Consider the following 20,799-nt stretch of genomic DNA (forward strand, 5'->3'; position numbering starts at 1 on the left):
TGTGTTTATAGACTTAACAAACATCAGATTAGTCTACACGGTGATATAGTGACGTGAAAAATATGATATATAGCTAAACTCGGCAAGGTAAACAAAAAGGTGATTCCCATTTACACAGTGGTCGAGAAGGCTGGACCGGAAGTATCGCACAAAAAACGGAAGCTGGCTGCGTTCTGTTTTGCCTCCGTGAAAAATAAGGTGGATTGAATTCATTCAAAATTGAAAAAAGAGTTTTATTTTGAAAGGGTTTAGTCTGTGGGTCCTCTTCCGGGTCAGCAGGTGGCGGCAATGCTCCCAACACGTTGATTTCCCGCCGCCGTTAAGCTCGAAGAAGGCGAAGAAGAGAAACTACGTCACCGACGCCAGACATCTCACGTTAATATCCACAACAAACATGGCGGACGGTGAGTGAATTGTTGACCATTGATCGCGGTTTTCACCGTTTTTGTGGTAGTTGTTGTTTGTTTGCCGCGTTTCCGGTTTGATGTGATGATTAAATAACTCGGTTTAAACCACAGAGACGGATTTTACCCGGTAGTGACGATCGTTTAGCGGGTACAGCGCGTTAATGTGATGCTAAGCTAACTTACCGCCGCTCACAATGCAGTGACTGACGTCACCGTAAAGATAATTAAATAAACATTATTGTTTGTTGTTTGTGTCAGAGCTGTTAAGACTGAAGCAGAGTCACTGACACACTGATGGGCGCTAAAATACAGTCAAATCCAACAGAGGTTTGGGGTCGTTAACGGTCCGTGTCAGCGGTGAAGACACAAACTGGAATAAATAAACTTTAAGTCAGATTTTTATAAACTTTATTTGATGTTTGAAATATTAAACAATAAAGTAGCTTCAGTAGTTTCCTTTGGTGAGGTTTCCTAATGACACAGGTCCCGGACACTCTCCGCTGCCCTGAAAGGAGTTCCTGTGTGAACCAAACTCTGTTCAAAAATCAGCAAATTTAAGGATTCGTCACTCCTTCCTGTTTCCAGAAGTAAACTGAACGTCACTAACAAGTCATTAGGGTCTGGTGATAAATACGGCGGCATTTAATTTAATGTTAGCAAACTTTTAACCCTTAAACATGAGTTTCTTTGCACCAAACTCAGTTAGGTCAATCGATAATCAGACGTGTGACAGATTAGATCACAGTGTTGGGCAAGTCACTCTCAAAATGTAATTCATTACACATTATTAGTTACCTTCATTTGAAAGAAGTTAGTTACTTTACAATATTACTGTCAGAGTAGAGTAATCAGTTACTTAAGGGAACCAAAATGAGTTCAGAAGAACTGATGTTGACGTTAATGGATGAGTTTCATGTTTCTGACAGGGAAACGTTCATGTGTTCACACACAGTGGAACCACTTTGTGTTCAGGTCCTCTGCTTACATTAACGACAGTCTGATGATATAGAACATTAAATATATAAATGAACAGTGGTGGACACAGGGAGGCTCAGGGTCACAGTCTGATCATTATCAGATATGGATAAATATCTGGGCCTCTGATATGAAACACAACAAACAGAATGGCGTGCCAGTCACCATGACGAGCACAAATTAAAACACCGGAGCTGCCGGCTCCTGGCGTGTCGGTCGGCTGCAGCAGCAGCACAGAGAGAGTTGTGTTTAAGAACAGGACTGTGTGTCGGCGTCGCTCTGCAGCTGCAGGAGATGTGAACAGAAACACACCCAACTTATACTGACATCAGCCAGATGTGCCCATTAGTGATGGGCAGATGAAGCTTCATGAAGCATTGAAGCTTTTCATCAAATTGGTTCACTCAAGGGCAAAGCTTCTTGATGCTTCATTTGCTCTACTAAGCCATCTACTGGACAAAAAAAGCTATTACACTTAGTGGTTTGTATATATAGATCTGAACCACTTCCCGAACCAGTCACGTGGTACAGCCGGCCAGCAAGGCTTCGGACGTCACCAATGACATCACTCATCTGATAATACATCATCACCAGCACTCCACGATAAATTGGTCCTTAATGACATGACGACACAAAACAACTTTCAGGAGATATTTTTTCTGGTGTCATGTTGGTGGAAGTGGATTAATAATAAAATAAATATAGACAGACAGTTTATTTCAGGTGCAAACGTGACCCTGTACATGTTATAATATTACCTCAAATCCTGTTGGTAACATGTCATATGACTTCCTTGCTGCTAAAAGTCGTACATCACTGTAACGTTAGCTCAACACTGTTTGCAAATCAGCAGGTAACTGAACACAAACGATAACCGCCTCAGAAACATCGCAGTTTCATGGTGTCACAGAATTGATCTTATCACAAGTCAGTCACTGCTGATTGCTGCTGCGTTAACGTTCATCTCTGGGTGACGCCAGAAAGTTTTCTCTGTGTACTTCAGGATCACCTCGTAAATTTGATTATTAAAAGCATGTTGCAGCTGCTGCCTTTGAAGATAAATCACAGGTTAACTCTCACGTGTCTGCGCCGTAGACTGTCTGGGTGCTGCGCTGCTGTCGTGGTTGAGCTCCGCCTCCTTTACCCCGTCAGCATCATTATTATATAAACATTCAGATAATTGATTGTTGAAATGTTGAATCGTTTTATAATCGTCCGCATGACAGTGAATCTAAGAATCAATTATTTCCTCCACTCCTACTGAGCTCAGGCGTCACTGCAGTCGAATAACCTGAATCAGTCACGTGAGCAGACGGTCGGTCGGTCCGTCGGCGCCGACAACACGTCTGCACCAAACTGGGTTTAAACAATGATATGTTTGAGCAGTTTTCTGTCCGACAGCAGACGCTTTGTGTCACCGTCAGATTCATCTGAGGATGTTTCAAATCTGTGTCTGAAACAACAGCCGAGAAAAGTTCTGACGTCACACTGAAGACGATTTAAATACTGTCTCTGTGTTTAGATCACACAGACGCAGATCAGACCATGGAGGGACACACTGCTGTGAGTACACACTGTACACACTGTGATGATGATGGTGATTGTGTCATGCTGGTTGTTTGTATGGTTAAAGTTTTGATGTAAAAGGTGTGAACATGAATCCTCCTGCAGGTGTCTGAAAACCCTCACGCAGAGTACGGCCTGACGGAAAACATCCAGGTAACACACACACACACACACACACACACTGTGTAATGTGAAGATGAAGGCAGACTCCCAGCATGCTTTGCTGCTGCTCCTCAGAGGACGGTGGAGAACGAGAAGGCGAGCGCAGAGAAGATGTCGAAGCAGAAGGTTGATCTGCAGGCGCTGCCGACCCGAGCGTACCTGGACCAGACGGTGGTCCCCATCCTGCTGCAGGGGCTGTCAGTGCTCGCCAAGGACAGGTACACACTCCACTCTCAATACACACACTAAATACACACTCCACTCTCAATACACACACTAAATACACACTCCACTCATAATACACACTCTCAAACTTGCGAACGAATCGAGACCTGACCTGACGTCCACATCAGTACCTACTGAGCTCTGTGTGGAAACGACTGCACATCCCGTTTCCTGTTGTAGGCTTGTTTGATAAATGAGAGCCGGTGTGTCCCTCCACCTCTGAAACTAGAGCCTACACCCTCGTCTGTTAGCATTAGCATGAGCACAGTCCACTGAGGAGCAGCTGATTCACTGAAACATTTGACATCACTTTATTTGTCCCCAGAGAGAGGAGTCTCAGTGTAAAGGCAGACACTTTGAAACACATCCAGTCCGGCGGCCGCTGGCTGCTTGCTCCGCTGCCATTCAGTGGCTAATGAGCGGAGCTAGCTGCTAACAGCCACCGCTGCAACCAACAAACTCATTCAGCAGCTCCACCATCCACAGTCAGACACACGGCTGATTATTTACTGCTGAATTACAGCTCACAACTCGCACCAACCCAAACATCCTGGTGCAGACTATTTATTGGAGTTTACCAGCCTGTCGCTGATCAGGCATCTGAAGAAGCTAACCCAGTCTCACTCTGAAGTTGCCGAACACCAGCACTTGGTCAGTGATATCCAGCGTCAGACACCAACGAAAAAACCACTGTTGTTGTGTAACAGTACAGCGGACCAGAAGATAAGTTGTGCACTTTTTGAAAAAAGCATGAAATTTCTACCATAGTTAGTTCATACCATAAGGTTTATTTTCAGATGTGGACGTAGTCAGATTTGACCCCTGAGACCTGGGAGAGGTCAAATTCAAGATGGCCACCAATAATATTCAAATATGCTTAACTTTGGAACCAAACACAGTAGAAAAACATTTAAGGTGCCATTTCCAACTAAGTTTAGGGTGCCCATTCAGTTAGTGATACTTCTGAGATCAATGGAATTCAAGAAAGTGCATTTAGGTCAAAGTCAAGGTCAAATTATACAGACGGAGTGATATGAGGGTGCAAAAAGATGGTTTATTTCCAACATAATAACAGTAATGATAATGATCATTATGGTCAAATGAACAGAAATCTATCAGTCCCCAGAACAAAAACATAAATCTGTACACTTGAGTGCAGCTTTGGCACACTTGCACCATCCAGCGCACCCTTCCTGGCAGTTGCAATGAATCAGCTCATGGCACAATCTTGCTGCTTCAGGGAGAGTGGTCCAGAGCGGTTGCCACCCAGTTGTTTCCCTTGTCCATCTCCAGTCAGATGGCTCTGGCATCTCAGGATCCAGGACCAGTGACTGGTTCCAAAGGTTGATGTGCTGTGTGCGGGGCTGCCTGGGTCGGAGGGATGTTCTCTAAAGTCCGGGACTTCTGGGTGAAGAGCTGTTTCCTGGCATCATTCACCTCTGTTTCTTAGTGTACTTACAGGTAGTCCAAAGGCTTCTTGCACACCAGGAATCAATCTCAGTGACAGTGATGGTGGAGTACTGTGGATACATACTAAGAGAAAAGGTACTCTGTCTTCACTGGCTCAGTTAAAAACGTATTTACATACAGTATTTCAGTAGGCCTACTATGCTTCTTATACTGACACTTGCTTTGAAATCAGTCATAACACGCCTACATTTACATGCCAGCTATTAGCTCTCAAGCCTGTTTGATACCGGCGGCACAGTATTGAACTAGGCTACTTTGCTGTAACCATTAATTCAGCTATAGTCCTACTTCACACAAATGACCAAACTGAAATCTCTAGAACATGCGCTGTTCAATCATTCAACTGACTTCAGCTCATGTATGTTCCAGACTGTCTTCTAGTTTAGCTAGCAGAATTATTTTGATCAGTGCCCGCCTTTTTTTTTTTTTTTTTTATTACCACAGAAGCTAGCTAGCTAGCTAACTAGCTAGGCAGATTTGAATATTATTGGCGGCCATCTTGAATTTGACCTCTCCCGGGCCTCAGAGGTCAAATCTGACTTCCCTCCACATCTGAAAATAAACCTTATGGTATGTACTAACTACGGTAGAAATTTCATGCTTTTTTTTTTTTTCAGTGCACAATTCCTCATAATTTGAGAGCTTATCCGCTGTACTGTAATGGCGTCAGTGGGACAACAACAGAAGTTAAAGCCCAAGGAGAGTGGGAGAGTGGGAGGGGTGGATGGGATGGTAAGATTGTAAAGCCAAACTATGTTCTTTTTTCATAAACGTAACCAAACCAGAGACTCTGAATCACAGCATGATCGAATCAACACACAGTCTGAGTCACTGTCGGGTCCTCGAGCACACTGGACGCAGAGTATCTGTGAGAACAAACCTGACGACTGATCTACTGTCCAACAGACCAATCAGCTGCTCAACAACAGATATTATTGGCTGCTGGAGGAAACTGTTGGACCAATCAAGAGCTGCGGTGTTTGATTCTGCGGCTCGATGAATAAAAGTTTAATTTATTGAGTTTTAATCTCTTTATCGTAGTGAAGAAGGTTCCTGTCGGAGTCACCACAGAGAATAAGTTTTCATTTTCTCTCTTCCAGACCTCCGAACCCCATCGAGTATCTGGCAGCGTTCCTGCTGAAGAACAAATCCCAGTTTGAAGAGAGAAATTAAACTGGTGTCTCTTTGATGCTGCATCTGAAATGATTTCATACAGTAGATACTCGTGTTTGTCGATGAACTGCTAGACTGTTTTTTTTTTGTTTGTTTTTTTTTTAAAATCCAGAATAAACATGTTGATGTCAAAGAGAAGCAGCTCTGTGGGATTTTATTTATTGTATATTAAAATATGTAATATGAGGATATTAAAATCAGAAATTTATGAAAGAAAATGATTTATTATTTGGATTATGAATTATTATTTCAATTAGAAAAAAACTTTGTATTTAGAAAATAAAATCTTAAAATTCTCAGGAAAAAATTAATGAGAAAATAATTGTAATATTTAGAAAATGAACTCTGAAATAAAAGAAAAATATCAACTCCCTGATCATGATGGAATATAGTAACTTCAGCCGCTGCTCATTTCAGAAGGACCACCGTGAGAAAATGTGCTCTTCGTTTCAATTATAGCACAATTAACCAACAATGAATCATAGTTGTTTGTTTCTGGCTGCCAGCGTTAGCTAGCACAGCTAGCATGCTAGCTAAGTTAGCTGAAAAGTTGTCTGTTTCGACTTCAAAATGATCATTTAAACAAAGAACACGTTTCCTTGGAGTGATCCTCCCAAAATAAACTGTGGTGAAAGTTGCTATTTTCTTTATTGATCCATGATTAAGGAGCTGATAAGGAGACAGCGTTAGCTAAAAGGCTAGTGCGCTAGGTAGTGGAAAAGTTTCTATTTCTTCTTTAGACAAGTGTTTGTGAACGCAAGGCTAACGTTGTTTTTACAACAACAACAATCTAAAGTATGTATTTAGTGATCTGCGTCTGTACAACATACAACTGAGAGTCTGGTGTTCGGCGCATGCGCACGTCTAAAACGGCGAGGATATAAAAAAAAAATTAAAATCTGAAATTTATTAATAATTAATAAATTAATAATTAATTAATAAAGTTGTGATATTTTGAGAATAAGATCTGTGGCTCTATCCGGCTCTGCAGGAGGATGTTTCTCCACGCTGCTGTACATGTTGCCTTTTATTGCACCCTCACATTGATTGTTTTAAATGTGGACGTGCGGAGTTAGACCAAACAAATAATAACTTCACTGAGGCCTGATTTTTACACAGTAATTTTCATACTGGTTTAAATAAACAGTTTGATTGTATTTCATGATCTTTGTTAAGCAATAGTTTTGTATGACATGAACTAAAGACCTGTTGAGTTCAGAGGTATTCAATCGAGGTTTCACGGTATGTTCCTCTCTGAAGGAGCGCTACAGAGGCTGAACTCTTCACTCCGCTTCCCTCAGTGACATCAGGGACAGTGGAGACAGAAGTTTCACACAACAAATGAGGCGACAGTGGAGGAGGACATAATAATACATTTATGTTCCATGAGGTCATTAAATACATCACGACATGGATGGAGAATTTTTTTCACTAAATTACCGATTTGTGTCTTTCCGCCATTTTAAAAATGTCTTTGTCGTCTCCTACGGTCGAATCTCGCTTACAGAAAACACTACACTGCCTCCACGACCTCCGATGGTCCTGCTGTGTTTGACTGAACGCAGCGTATGGACAGAAGGCTCCGCCCATGTCTGTCACATACCTGAACAGGTAGTGTCCAGATGGTTTATCAGAGTTTTAATCCTGAAAACAGATGAGATGGCAGCAAACAGGGAATTTGCATTAAAACCAAAACTATCTAAAAGAGGCTGAAAAGCTCTGATAGAATCATTTTTATTTCTCAGCTTGTTACAGAAGTTTGACAGTTTGACTTTATTGGACAGAACAAAAAATAAAACTAAACCTCATCAACATGTTTCAGTAAGAAAATCAAAAACTACACCTGAATAATTTCTACAAAATATATATGTATATATATATATATATATATATATATAACCCCGCCCCCTCCGCTCCGCCCCCTCTGCCCTGCCCCGCCCCCCGTCAGACAGCCAGCTGGTGTCGGTGATTAAGCTGATAAAGTTGGTGTCTGCTAATAAATCTGATAATAACTTGTTTTAAACAGGAAGAATTTTATTATGTCTCAAATATTATGGCAGAGAAGTCCTGGTAGTTTTTTTTAATTCCAGCTATTACGAGTAAAACTTATTTTGAAAACTTATAATATTTCAAGAAAAGAAACCCTTTAAAAAAAAACTAAACAATAGAAAGTCGGATTTTTTCTCCAGAAGGTTAAAAACAACAACCAAAAAACGAATGTTTGGAGAGAAACAGAATAATGCTGTAATATTTTCAACATAAAGGTGAACATTTAAAAAGGTCGTGAATACTCGGCTGTGGCTGGCTGAGAGCAAAAGTTTAAAGTTTGAATGTCTAATTTTATACTTTTTAAAAAACAACCTGATAACTGCTTTTGTAAAATATCCAAATATGGACGCAACTGGAAGAATTTTATTTTGTCTCAAATATTATGGAAGAAATTTCTCACCAACATAAATCCAAAAATTACGAGACAATTTAATTTATTTAAAGATAATAAATAATAATAAAAAGTCAGATTTTTTTTCTCTAGAAAGTTGTAATTTTTTATTTAAAGACAACAAACTGATGATGAACTTGTTTTTGAGGAAAGTCAAAATATTTCCAGAATAAAGCTGTAATTTATCAAGAAATAAATCCTATTTAACAAAAATAAAGTAGTCGAATTTTTCTGCAGAAGGTTGTGTAAAAACGGATCTATTTTACAGAGCAAAACTCAGAATAGTTTCAAAATAGAGTCGTAATATTTTCAGCGTTTTCATTTATCAAAAAAGTCGTAATAAGATTTGAATACTCGTCTGTGATCGGTTGAGAGTGTTGAAAATAATAATAAATTCATAATGACTGTTCAGTGAATACTGACCTGTCAATCAATCAACCTGATCAAAGCAGACCAACATTTTGTTCTTGTAACGACTTGACAAAACGAATATCAGTGAGGCCTTAAACAGGACATTAATAAAATCAATAATTTCACTGAATCATGTTTTTTATTTGATGGATTCAGACGATGAAAAATGGAGCTCAAGTTCGTTTGTTTTTCCGACATTTGTTGAGATTTATTCAGAGCGAACGGCCCGAGGAAACGCTGAAGCTAAGCAGGAGAAAAACAACTCATTAAAATCAGATGTGACGAGCAGCACGCTACGAAAAGTGAGTGGATCGAAGAGTAAAATCTTTTCAGAGCGAGTCGATGTAAAGTGACGTCAGCTGTTTGTCAGGACTGACGGATTCAGCCATTTCCCTCCTGAACACGACAGCTTCACTTCTGTCACCTCCAGCGAGCAGGTCGCGTTTACAGGAAAACTGCTCGACTGATTTTCACTGGACGACCCTGGAAAATATGGAGCAGATCTTAATCAAGGTTTGGTCGACACCGTGTGACAGGACAGGTGGCGTTGGTGGTGGTCGGTGTGACAGTGACTTCATTTCGGAGCGTCAGTATAAATACACGAGCAGGAAGTCAACTAAAATCACTCAGACCTTCAAATTCAATTTTGGTGTTTGACGAGTTTACGTGAGGGAAACTGACCCACAGAAGAGACGACTGATTCATGATTTGGGTGAAACAACCTTTTAAATCAGAGAATCTGTTAAACTGACATCAAAACTGAAACTGGAGGATTATTCTGATCCTCCAAATTTATACTAATGATTACTTTCATTAATAATAAATAACTGCTGTGATGTGTGTTTAATGTGTGTTTAATGTGTTTAATGTGTGTTTAATGTGTTTAATGTGTGTTTGATGTGTTTAATGTGTGTTTAATGTGTTTTGTGTTTGATGTGTTTAATGTGTGATTGTGTTTAATGTGTGTTTAATGTGCATTTAATGTGTGTTTAATGTGTGTTTAATGTGTTCAATGTGCGTTTAATGTGTGATTAAGGTGTTTTTAATGTGTGTTTAATGTGTGTTAATATGTGTTAATGTGTGTTTAATGTGTGTTTTGAATCAACTAAACATTACAGCACTTCACACAGTCCTCCACCACCATCTAGTGTTTTGGAGGTGTCACTGCAGAGTGACACTGACACACCACCACACAAGTATAAAGGCTCACGATGGCGTAGGTTGGGGCGTAGGATCTGTGAAGAGCTGACGCATGAATATAAATGCAGCTTCTCTCGTCTCTCAGGGACTGAAGTTAAAAATAGATTTATTCAAATATCAGCGGAGGAATTCAATTTTAATTTGACGTTTGTCGGATGGTGCGCTGCTGTCGTGTAGCGCTCCACCTCGCGTCAGTCACTCTTTGTTCGGGTCAACGCGTCATCACGCCGCCATCACTCTGAATTATTAATAACATGTTAATGAGACCAACCAACACATCACAGTCAGCTGGTGTCATGTTAGACAGGAACCAATCAGGACAGAGACCTTTCACCTGTGTTTACTGAAGTCGGCGAGGAAGTTATACAGCACAACAGGGGATGTAACAGATGAGGTCACAGATGACCTCACGTCTGCAGAGTGAATCTTTACAGGTTTGTTTACTTTGACTGACAGGAGCATCGGCCTATCACTCGCCGCCGTGGTGCTTTCTGGTTTCTGAAACCGATGTCACAGCTAGCGTTAAACTGTTCATCATCAGGTGAACAGACACAACCAGGTAACCTGCAGCCAGCTTCTTGTCTGCATTACATCACTTCCTGTGGTAGAAGGAAGAAGTCTTTGTGCATTACATCAACAGATGGTGGCGGGCCTGCAGGACGAACGTGATAAAGATAAAGACAACGACGATGATGGGGAGGAGGCTGCAGGTGAGGTGGGCGGGGCCTCTCAGATGTAGAACTGGTGAGCAGCCAAGTTGTCCATGAAAGGCTGAACCAGGAAGTCTGTGGAGAAGTAGAAGACCAGGCCGAAGGTGATGGAGATGGGCAGCGCCGGCAGAGCTTTCTTAAAGATGGCCAACAGCAGCAGAGTCAGACACAGGCCCTGAGACAGGTGGGCGACACACAGGTATGTTACAGGTGTGTTACAGGTGTGTTACAGGTGTGTAGTGTATACAGGGTGTTACAGGTGTGTCACAGGTGTGTTACAGGTGTGTAGTGTATACAGGGTGTTACAGGTGTGTCACAGGTGTGTCACAGGTGTGTAGTGTATACAGGGTGTTACAGGTGTGTCACAGGTGTGTTACAGGTGTGTAGTGTATACAGGGTGTTACAGGTGTGTCACAGGTGTGTCACAGGTGTGTAGTGTATACAGGGTGTTACAGGTGTGTCACAGGTGTGTTACAGGTGTGTAGTGTATACAGGGTGTTACAGGTAAATCTCAGAGAGTTTGCTGTCAATCAGACGAAGTCTATTTACAGTGTGTGAAGTCATTATTTAGATTTTTTTAAAGATTTTTTTTTTCAGAATTTGAGGTTTGTGTAGATTTTGGAAACGTCTCAGATCACTTCTGTGAGCTGCTGCAGGTTTTGTCGCTGGTTTGTTTTTGAGGAACAAAGACGTCACTCCTCCATCAGCAGCTTCACCGGGCCGTATTAAAGTACAACTTACGATAAGAATGGCGACGAAGCAGGCGAGCGTGGTGTTCCAGTCTCCACCCGTCGCTGCGGCTTTTCCAACCAGAACGCTGTAGAAGATGAAATCACCGAGACCGAGCTTCACCCCTCCTACAGACACATGAAACACACCTTTAAAGCTCAGGTAGGTTCATTTTAACGTCACTAGGCAGAAACTCTGCTCCTCCTCTTGCTTCTGTTCTCAGGCCTCAGGAAATACAACCCGAGACGGGAAACTCTGACCAATCACAGGTCATTTCAGGAAGAGGGCGTTCCTATTGCTAACAGTTTAGCTTTCTGCTAACCAGCGCTAAGGGCTGCAGCTTCAAGGTCATGTTTATGTAGCTAATGTTAGCTTAAGCCTCGAATCACACTATGTCCTCGGCCTCACTCCTCACCGCTACAGACCTCTGGGAGGAGAGCCGGCAGCAGCTCCAGACGCTGACCCACAGTCAGCGGCCGCAGTTTCTCTGTGTTCCTCTCAGAGTTTTTTCTGCTGCTCGCAGCTTAAATCTCACAGACACATAAAACGTGAACTCACGGTCCTCCTCCTCCAGGTCGTCTTCAGGAAATGGCCGTGACTGACGGCTCTCAGGCTCCGCCCCCCTGCTGCTCTGCTCCGCCTCCTCATCTGAAAAACAAAATGAGGATAAACTCCTCCAGTAGGTGACACAAGAATCATCACAAAAACTAATCAACTCAATTAATACATAATAAAAAACATGTTTATTATTTATAAAGCAGGTAATAAAATGTTGGAAATTGTAACATTAATTTTATTTATTTGGCATTAAAGACAAATATGAAGATTTAAAGAACAGCTGTTCTCTAATGAGTCTTGATATGATTTTATTATTATTATTATTATTAGAGAAAAAATATGTCATTAAGTCGGCAATTTAATTTGCATTAATTAATTTGCATTTGTTGAAAGAAACTAAAAATAAATATGTTTTAAACTAATTCACAAAAGTGAAAATTGTAAGTTATAGATTTTTATTAATTTATTTACGTTGGTAGTGTAAACATTTTTTTTTAAAAGAATAAATGAAGTGATGAGTCACGGATGCTCCACGATCACCACATCATTACAGAAACAAGGAGTGGACAAAATAACAGAAACGTATGAACAGCTGAATATAATAATTACATGACCATCAGGTTGAACAGGTGTTCATGTTTTTGTGTCCCGCCCCCTTTTTCCCATGATTCCCTGCAGAAAGTAGCTGTTTGTGATACTGGACCTGTTTCATGTCCCGAGCGCTGAGCGTCTGTCGGGTTCGCCATCCCCACCGTCCACATCATGGCAGCTGAACACAAACAAACAAAAACAAAACCCGTTATTATTTGTCATAAACATGATGTTTATATTCTGCGGCGTGTTCGGACTGAAATGTGTCCTCAGCTGTCGGACAGGCGGAAATGAAACGCCGCCTCAGTGTTTCTTCCTCTGACTCACAGGAGTAGATGAGGGCGGGGAAGATGGGCTCGTTGCGTTCCTGAGCCGTCTCCACCAACATCCTGAGAGGACCTTTGGGCGACAGGACGGCCACCAGGTCTGCAACAAACACAAACAACCACAGCAAAATTAAAACAACACAAAAGATTAAAAGTTACAGCATCTAAAACAGGATGCACTAATTTTCTCCATGTTGACCGCCACCAGCCTTTCAGCACATCAGATGACATCACTGATGGCGGTGGTCGGTGTTTATCTGTTGTGTCAGAGAACGCAGCCTGTTGTTTCCCCGATGATGTAAACTGACCTGCACTTGTACAGCTCCTTTCTAGTCACCTGACCGCTCAAAGCGCTTTTTACAATACAAGTCACATTCACCCATTCACACACACATTCTCACACTGGTGGCCGAGGCTACCATACAAGGTGCCACCTGCTGCTCAGTTTTTAACACACTCACACACCGACGGAAGCATCATCAGGAGCAACCGCTGGTCTTCCAGTTAGTGGACGACCCGCTCTACCTCTGTGAACAACAAACCTGTGATGACATCAACAGGACAAGAGCTACTTTACGTTAGCTGTCAGCAGCTAATTAACATAGTCTGTTAACAGCTTGTTAAAGTTATCTGTTAACGTTAGCTGTTAGCTGCTAGTTTAACGTTAGCTGTTAGCGGTTAACAGATGGAGGTTGCATTGAGTTACATTCAGTAAACATGAGCACTGGTTGAAGGTAAATTATAATGTTCTCGTAATGTGTTCAATGTCATCTTGTAAATTGCAGTTTTTGGTGAGAAGCTTGAATTAATCAGCTGTTTGAATGAGAAATGTGTTGATGTTTTCAAAGCAATATAAAATAAATATCAGAGAGGAATTATGTTATTTGTAGTATGAACATTTTTGGAGCAGTTCTGTTTTTAAAGATGTTTGTCGTGAAAGTTTTTATCAATGGTTGTTTTAGAAATGTGAGTTTCTATTACTGTATTTTATTTTTTATTATGTTATTTTTTATTTTAATTCATTTTCTGAAGAATCTTTAAGTGTGTGTGTATTTACACTGAACCCTTCAGGTGCAAACACCGGTACCTGAACTCTTCAGTGATAACAGAAGGTCAGTCGACAGTTAGCACTGTCGAATAACAGCTAAACAAATCGCAGCTGATCTTTAATCTGACAGTGAGTCGACTGCTCAGCTCAATATTACTGTGGTTCTGTGATGATCGAAGGTCACCGAAAACAAATTCAAGCTCACAGTTTTCTCTCCTGTCATGAGACACAGTGGAGACATCCACTCATTTCTCTCTTCTTCTTTTCATATGTCAATAATGCACCGACACTGATCACACAGGAAGTGCTTCAGCAGCTGGAGGCGGCTTTTTGTCACAGTTTTAATGTGAATGAAACTTTTTTCTCGATGTTTTTGCGACGTGCCCCGTGTTTCTGCGCTCTAGGTACCTGGCATTATTGCCGGAGCAAATTGAAAAAACTTTAACTCAGAGCGGAAAAGCGCCCCACGTCATCTCTGCTTTTATTCCAATTGTCCAATGGGATGATTTGAGAGGCGGGGCTTCTGTGGTGGTCATGACAACAAGTTTACAGTTGGTAAACAATGGAGGAGAAACTGGTGGTAGTGGTTGCTGGATACCCAGAGCTATACGACTTTACAAAGCACAGTTAGCACCAGCTCAATAGAAAACAGCAGATAAGTGCAGTACTGTAAACGTCCATGATGGAGGAGAAGCTCCTGGACCAACTGGTGGTACTCCCCATGATCCAGCCTCTTTTTTAGGGTCTCATGTACCCACACAGATCTCTGTTTATCTGCTGACAGCCTCTCACCCTCAACCAGAGCTACACACAGCACCCTCTGCCTCAACATGGCAGCAGCTACACACTCATTACTGCAGGATAGACTGATCACACAGGAAGGTTAGGGTGAGGAGGTGATGGGCTGGTTGCCTGGCAACAATTAAAAGGTGCAGCAAGAGTTATAGTGACATTCAATTTAACCCAAAAAAAGGCAGTGCGGTGCACCTTGTGTTTTACAACCATTATAACGCTTTCTTTGTGATCGGGGCCTTGTACTGTTTCTACCTCCATTATAAGAGAAGAAGAAGAAGAAGAAGAAGAAGAGCTGATTGTGAACTTTTGAACAGGGCGACCTGATGTGCAGGTTTATCTGACAGTTGATGCTTCCAGGTCTGAATGTGACGGGAGCAACACAGGAACCATCAAAACTTCACACTGGGATTTTAACTTCCCTCCAGCTCACGGCGACTCACCGTAGATGGAGATGGCTCCCAGGATGACCCAGGCCGACCACTCGGGAAGGTATTTGATGAAGACGAGGGCCATGAGGGCGCTGATGAGGATCAGGTAGGCCTGCTGCAGCTGGAGAGGGCCCTTCCAGTGGATACAGATCATCCCCACCGTCCCAAAGTTCCAGATGATCACCCCCACTGTCGGGTAGTCCACCGCCAGGTTGTACGTCTTAAACACCTCGCTGAGAAACAGAGAACCAGTGTAAATGTGTTCAGGACAAACCTGTAGAGACACAAACACCTGGAGCTCTGATTCTTTCAGGTGCAGGACTCACCCCAGGTACATGAAGCTGAACCAGAAGAGCAGCATGAGGGAGGACAGGATGAGCCAGCCGTGGATGAACTGAACAACACAAACACATGACGTCAGCGTCGTCGAGCAGCAGGAAGTTCAACTACAGCTGTGCACAAGGTGGGCAACTGACAAACTCTTAATACTTTGGCAGATTTAAGACGATATTTTGATATGATAAGTTTCAACGACTCAGCTTCAATTATTAAACATTTTCCCGTCGGTCCAACCGACTCCGTGGATCCATTCATAAACACGTCACTTTAGTCGTGCTGCAGTTCAACTGTCGAGCACATTTTAATCAAACTTTTGAAACGTCACAAAAAGAAAATAGACATGTTATTGACGACGCGAGGAGAAGAGGAGGTTACTAACTGGAAACAAAATTAGTCGCCATCTGACCATCTGCGAGAGAAAACAGAGAAAGGTCTCAGGAATATGTTTCAGCTCTTTTGTTCTTTCAGGGGGTTTGTAGCTCAATTTCGAACCTTTTTTTTACTACTGTTAGCACTGTTAGCATAGCTAGTGATGCTAACATGGTAAACAATGCTAAAGGGGTTTTGCAGCTAAAATCAAGGCACTTACTCACCATGGCAACCTCATGGGAGATCAGAGTGTGGCCACCATATACAACATGTGCATTCACCAGGACGGCGTTACAGTGTAATCACCAATAAAGTAGCGCCGCTCGCTAGCTCCCATCACACCTGGGTGGTGCGCGGTGCAGAGCAGCCAAGGCTAACAGTGGAGACCGCAGGGTGGGCAGTGGGCGCTATGTTTCCACACGTTAGCACAGTAACTGTTCCCAGATCTGCTGCGTTACACTGGCTCTGTGTTAGCTGAACATATTTAAATGTTGGCTGTGAATGACTCGCACATGCAGATGCTTTGATTCACCACTCACCTTGTAGCAGCGATACTTGTAGAGGACGACCAGGAAGATGGTCATGACCACGATGACACTGATCATGATGATGGTGTTGAGGAAGGAGTGGAGGAGCCGGCGTCCCACGGACGCCGTGTTCTCCGTGAACGGTGTGTAGATCCTGCGGGGAAAAAAGTCATGTTTAGCTGTGGGCGGAGGAGTGGAGCGTTGTAGCGGCTGAAGTGCAGACCTACAGCTGCTGGTCGGTCTTCTCAGTGTAGAAGCTGACCGACTTGATGGTGGCAACCACCACCACCATGCAGAGGGTGACGGGGATGAACAGCATGATGACGTGCTTGGCTCCATACTTCAGAGTCAGCTCTTCATCGTCTGCGTCCACCTCCTGATCCGAGCCGCCGCCACCGCCGCTGTCCACAGCAGCCGGACGCGCCCTCCTGCTCGCCACAGGCTGTACCACCACAGAGCGACATTCAGCATCAGGGCAGCAGGAAGTACATCAACAGCAACGGTTCAGTTTGATCGTTAGAGATTTTTATTTGGTTCTGTGTAAGAGATAAAAATGTACCTTTACCTTTTTGGACGGGGCATCATTGGGAGGCGTGAGGTCAGAATCTGGTCTGTAGGATGGCACCACTGGATTCTCAGACGGGACCAACGCCGTCCTCTCATTATAGGAGTCCTCGTCACTGTCTGAGGCGTTCATGGCTGCTCCACACTTCACTGACTGTAAACAACCATCACAGCTGTTAATTCAACGATGGCCCGACCACGTGACCCCTGAGCACAGACACGTAAGGACCCTGACACACCAAACAAAGGTTAACTGCTGCGTCGCCTCATGTACGCCATCTCAGCCAAAAAGCTGCACTCGAACGCACCGCAAAGACAGCTGACATACAAAGAGATAACTCTCCACGCCAGCAGGTGGCAGTAGCCTGTATTAGTCGTTCAAAAAGGGAAAGCGAAAGTCCAACAGGATGGATTCAAGACGCAAGTTAGCACACAAAAAAAGAAAGAAAAATGAAATGGAGAAATAAAGATAATAAAATATGAAACGTGATTGTTCAAACTTTCCTATGTGATTTCTGTAAAAGTGTGCAGAATCCTCCTCGTCATGTTTTGTATGTGTTTCTATGACGACATGATGTCAGCTGAGTGTTTCCTCCCGTCAGGTTACGACAGCAGACCTCAGAGTCTTAAGAGATTTATACTTCTACATCGACACCATAGCCTGACGTGCACCTCCCCAGAGATGTAACTCCACAGTGTCACAGTGATGCAGACCTCCTGTCTGTCTCTGTGAGCTGAAACCATTTCCCTCAGTGGAAACAAAGCTTTGATTTACTTTAACTTCACAGATAAGAAACAATAAATTGTGAAGACAATAAAGCCTCCACACACTGTGTGTGATTTATCCTGGCCGAAATATGAGCAGAGCAAATTTCTGCTAGCTGCTAGGCTAATTTATACAATGTAAAATGCCATAGGCTTGTGCTAACAACGTTAGCATGTTGTATTTGTGGGGGAAATGTGTCCAGATAAAGTGTTTGTCTGTGAATGCTGCGAGTTATAGTGAAGCTGATTTGTGTTTGACACTGTCTCTATTAAGCCATGTTTAATGTGTGTTTAATGTGTGTTTAATGCGTGTTTACTGTGTGTTTAATGTGTGTTTAATGTGTGTTTAATGCGTGTTTACTGTGTGTTTAATGTGTGTTTAATGCGTGTTTACTGTGTGTTTAATGTGTGTTTAATGTGTGTTTTGGATCAACTAAACTTCACACAGTGTTCTGGAGGCGTAACTGTTCTGACCTCTGTCTTTGTATTTTATTTTGATCACAGTCTGTTTTTAGTATGTCAGCCTGTATACAGAGTTATGAATTTTAGTCCATGTGACCCGGGCCGATTGCTGACTCCGCCCACAGCAGGACATCACTGAGCGTCAGTGTCAGACTCACCTGGAGACGTACTGACTGACGTCTGCTGTAGGAAACACCACACACACACACGCACACACACACACTTCAAAACACCTGAACTGTCCCTTTAATTAGCCCTTTAAATAGCTGGTGTTCCCTTTAAGTGACGGACCTGAGCTCTTCCTCCCCTCTGGGCCCCATGTCTCACACTTTGGCCCCCTGAATCACTGAATCCGCCCCTGACAAGCACACACACACACACACACACACACACACACACACACACACACACACACACAGTACCGCCATTACATCTCTGATATGACGAGCTAAAACTTGATGATGTCAAGAGTCTCTGCTCAGCTGCCTGTTGGTCTGCTGACGTGTTCGGAGAGTCTGGATGACGTCAGACCGGATAAAAGACAAGACATTTCAACCGGAGCCGTTTGTTTCTCATGAAAACTGTAAGACTGAGACTTTACCTTCGACTTCAGCCGCACAAATCACGAACAGGAGCCGCTCACAAAGTAAACACCGACCGACAACCCGGAAGACGGCAGTCAGCTGACTGGCACACCACGTGATCAGCGAGAACGTCACGAGATCACGTGGTGTGCGACCTCAATTCAGTTGAAACAAAGACAGTGGATAAACATAAATGAATAAATAAACATAAATATACAGTATCTTTGGTTGAAACACTGGTCGATCTGTTTTGTTTGGTCAAACAGCATGGACACCCAGAGGTAATATAACGCCCCATAGCAACAGACTCGCCCATGGTTTCGTCCTACCGCCGCCATTTTGGACCGTCAGCAGACCCGCTTGCACACAAAGACACACAGACAAACTGAAGTATATCGCTATTAATTATGCTTACAATGCTACTCACCTCGTGATAGCTTGGTCACAGCTGCTTTTCCACGTTTTTGTAAAGCAAAATATAGACTTAAAAAAAAACAAAACGAGGAAAAACGGCCTAGATGGCATCTCTGCATATTACATCCACTTATGAGAAGATTGACTTAATTACTCCTTCAAAATCACCCCATAAGCCAATCTATCAAAAAAATTTAAAAAAAAATAAATCAATATTTTAACTAGAAACACGTTAATGGCGACGTAACATAGTCAGGAATAAAGATTTATTTACAGTTTATACAGTAAGGGGACAGTAATAATAATATATAGGCTATTTTAATATGATATATTTAAATGCTAAAGCAGTAATCAGTTCTGATATAAATGCTCCAAGAGGCCATACATAGGGTGAATTCACCTAATGTGGGACTTTTTTTTACAATTCAGACTTCTGGTCTATATTGCGATATGAAGCAAACACTTTCAATACAGTATCCAGTACCATTCTGAAATCCCCAGGTTGTGATCTAATTAATTCAAAAGAAAAAATACTGATATTACATTCCTAAAAGAAATGCTATACATATCAAAGTTCTGATTGCCAAGTTGTCTCGGGCAGTCAGCATTTCCTAATGTGGGACACTGAAAGATCTGTTTAAAAGTCACCTTAATGTAGACTCACAAGTCAGTCTTTAGATGCTTTGCTTAACTAAAGACTGATGACTTTCTCCCTGATTTTGTGTTTAGATGGGCGGATACAATTTCAGAGTTTAAAAAAACTCCCTACGTTGCAGAACCAGTAGTAAATCTGCAGGGCGGTCCTTCGGTGGCTCGCTGAACTCTTGTGCTCATAAACATAGTCCCACTAGAAACACGTGTAGCGGTACAAAATGGCTCAGCCGTGCTCGCAGAAAACGCCGTCAAAGTTCAGTGGATGTTTGTCGCGTTTGCGGCGACACAATCTCGCCAACTAAAAGAAACAAACATAATCTTTTACAAGGCCATGACTCATCCGTCCGGCCGGACTATAGAGGGAATCGCCTTGTTGTTTACAAATACTTCCGGGTAGAAAACCAGCAGAGCTTTTAGCTCTATATATAGCCTATATGTCACATTTTTCACATCACTGTATCACCGTTTGGACTAATCCGATGTTTGTAAAGTCTATAAACACAATGATTGAACAAACATTACTATTTCTGTGTGCACGTTTAGCTGGGCTAACCGTTAGCTGTTAGCCCTGTTAGCCGTTAGCAGTGTCTGTAATAGGTAATAACTCATTAAACGGTCCGTGAAAAAAATATCTTTTCCAGCGGATATCTTAGTTACAACATGATTGAGCTAGCAAAGCAGTTTTGTGTTGCTATGTGTGGTATTTATTCAGTTTTGGGAAATCACGATGTCTAGAAAGCATCAGTGGCTGCAGCTGACAGGGACAGCTAACAGCAGCAGCAAAGCTAACATCAGGATGTCATCTGTTAAAAGCCTCCCGTTGTCGGATACAACATGAAACTACTCCAGTTAGCTCAATCATGTTGTAACTAAGACATCCGCTGGAAAAAATATTTTCTTCATGGAT

General features: G+C 42.4%; 2 protein-coding genes across 2 annotated transcripts; one reads left to right on the forward strand and one right to left on the reverse strand.

Moving 5' to 3' along the window:
• Nucleotides 1-299: 299 nt before the first annotated feature.
• Nucleotides 300-6,113, forward strand: dpy30 (dpy-30 histone methyltransferase complex regulatory subunit). The gene is made up of 5 exons (XM_049571175.1): nt 300-404; nt 2,905-2,945; nt 3,054-3,101; nt 3,186-3,328; nt 5,906-6,113. Exons 1-5 carry the CDS (start codon nt 395-397, stop codon nt 5,976-5,978), a joined length of 315 nt encoding a protein of 104 aa, XP_049427132.1. The 5' UTR covers nt 300-394; the 3' UTR covers nt 5,979-6,113.
• Nucleotides 6,114-10,353: 4,240 nt separating this feature from the next.
• On the reverse strand, nt 10,354-18,958 carry psen2 (presenilin 2). Its single transcript, XM_049571169.1, has 11 exons — nt 18,842-18,958; nt 17,015-17,167; nt 16,677-16,891; nt 16,462-16,603; nt 15,541-15,608; nt 15,227-15,447; nt 12,945-13,043; nt 12,730-12,795; nt 12,027-12,116; nt 11,481-11,596; nt 10,354-10,914 (listed from the first exon to the last, which is right to left on the reverse strand). The coding sequence occupies exons 2-11, from the start codon at nt 17,144-17,146 to the stop codon at nt 10,759-10,761; spliced, it is 1,305 nt and encodes a 434-aa protein (XP_049427126.1). The 5' UTR covers nt 17,147-17,167; nt 18,842-18,958; the 3' UTR covers nt 10,354-10,758.
• Nucleotides 18,959-20,799: the final 1,841 nt, after the last annotated feature.

Source organism: Epinephelus fuscoguttatus, linkage group LG3 (assembly GCF_011397635.1).
Source record: "Epinephelus fuscoguttatus linkage group LG3, E.fuscoguttatus.final_Chr_v1".
NCBI classification, from domain to species: Eukaryota; Metazoa; Chordata; class Actinopteri; order Perciformes; family Serranidae; genus Epinephelus; species Epinephelus fuscoguttatus.

Coding starts and splice junctions, on each gene's coding strand:
- dpy30 (XM_049571175.1), top strand. Junction 2,946..3,053: donor CCATGGAGGGACACACTGCT/GTGAGTACACAC, acceptor ATCCTCCTGCAG/GTGTCTGAAAACCCTCACGC. Junction 3,329..5,905: donor TCAGTGCTCGCCAAGGACAG/GTACACACTCCA, acceptor TCTCTCTTCCAG/ACCTCCGAACCCCATCGAGT.
- psen2 (XM_049571169.1), bottom strand. CDS start 17,146: ATGAACGCCTCAGACAGTGACGAGGACTCCTATAATGAGAGGACGGCG. Junction 16,604..16,676: donor GAGAAGACCGACCAGCAGCT/GTAGGTCTGCAC, acceptor TTTTCCCCGCAG/GATCTACACACCGTTCACGG. Junction 13,044..15,226: donor GGGAGCCATCTCCATCTACG/GTGAGTCGCCGT, acceptor TGTTTGTTGCAG/ACCTGGTGGCCGTCCTGTCG.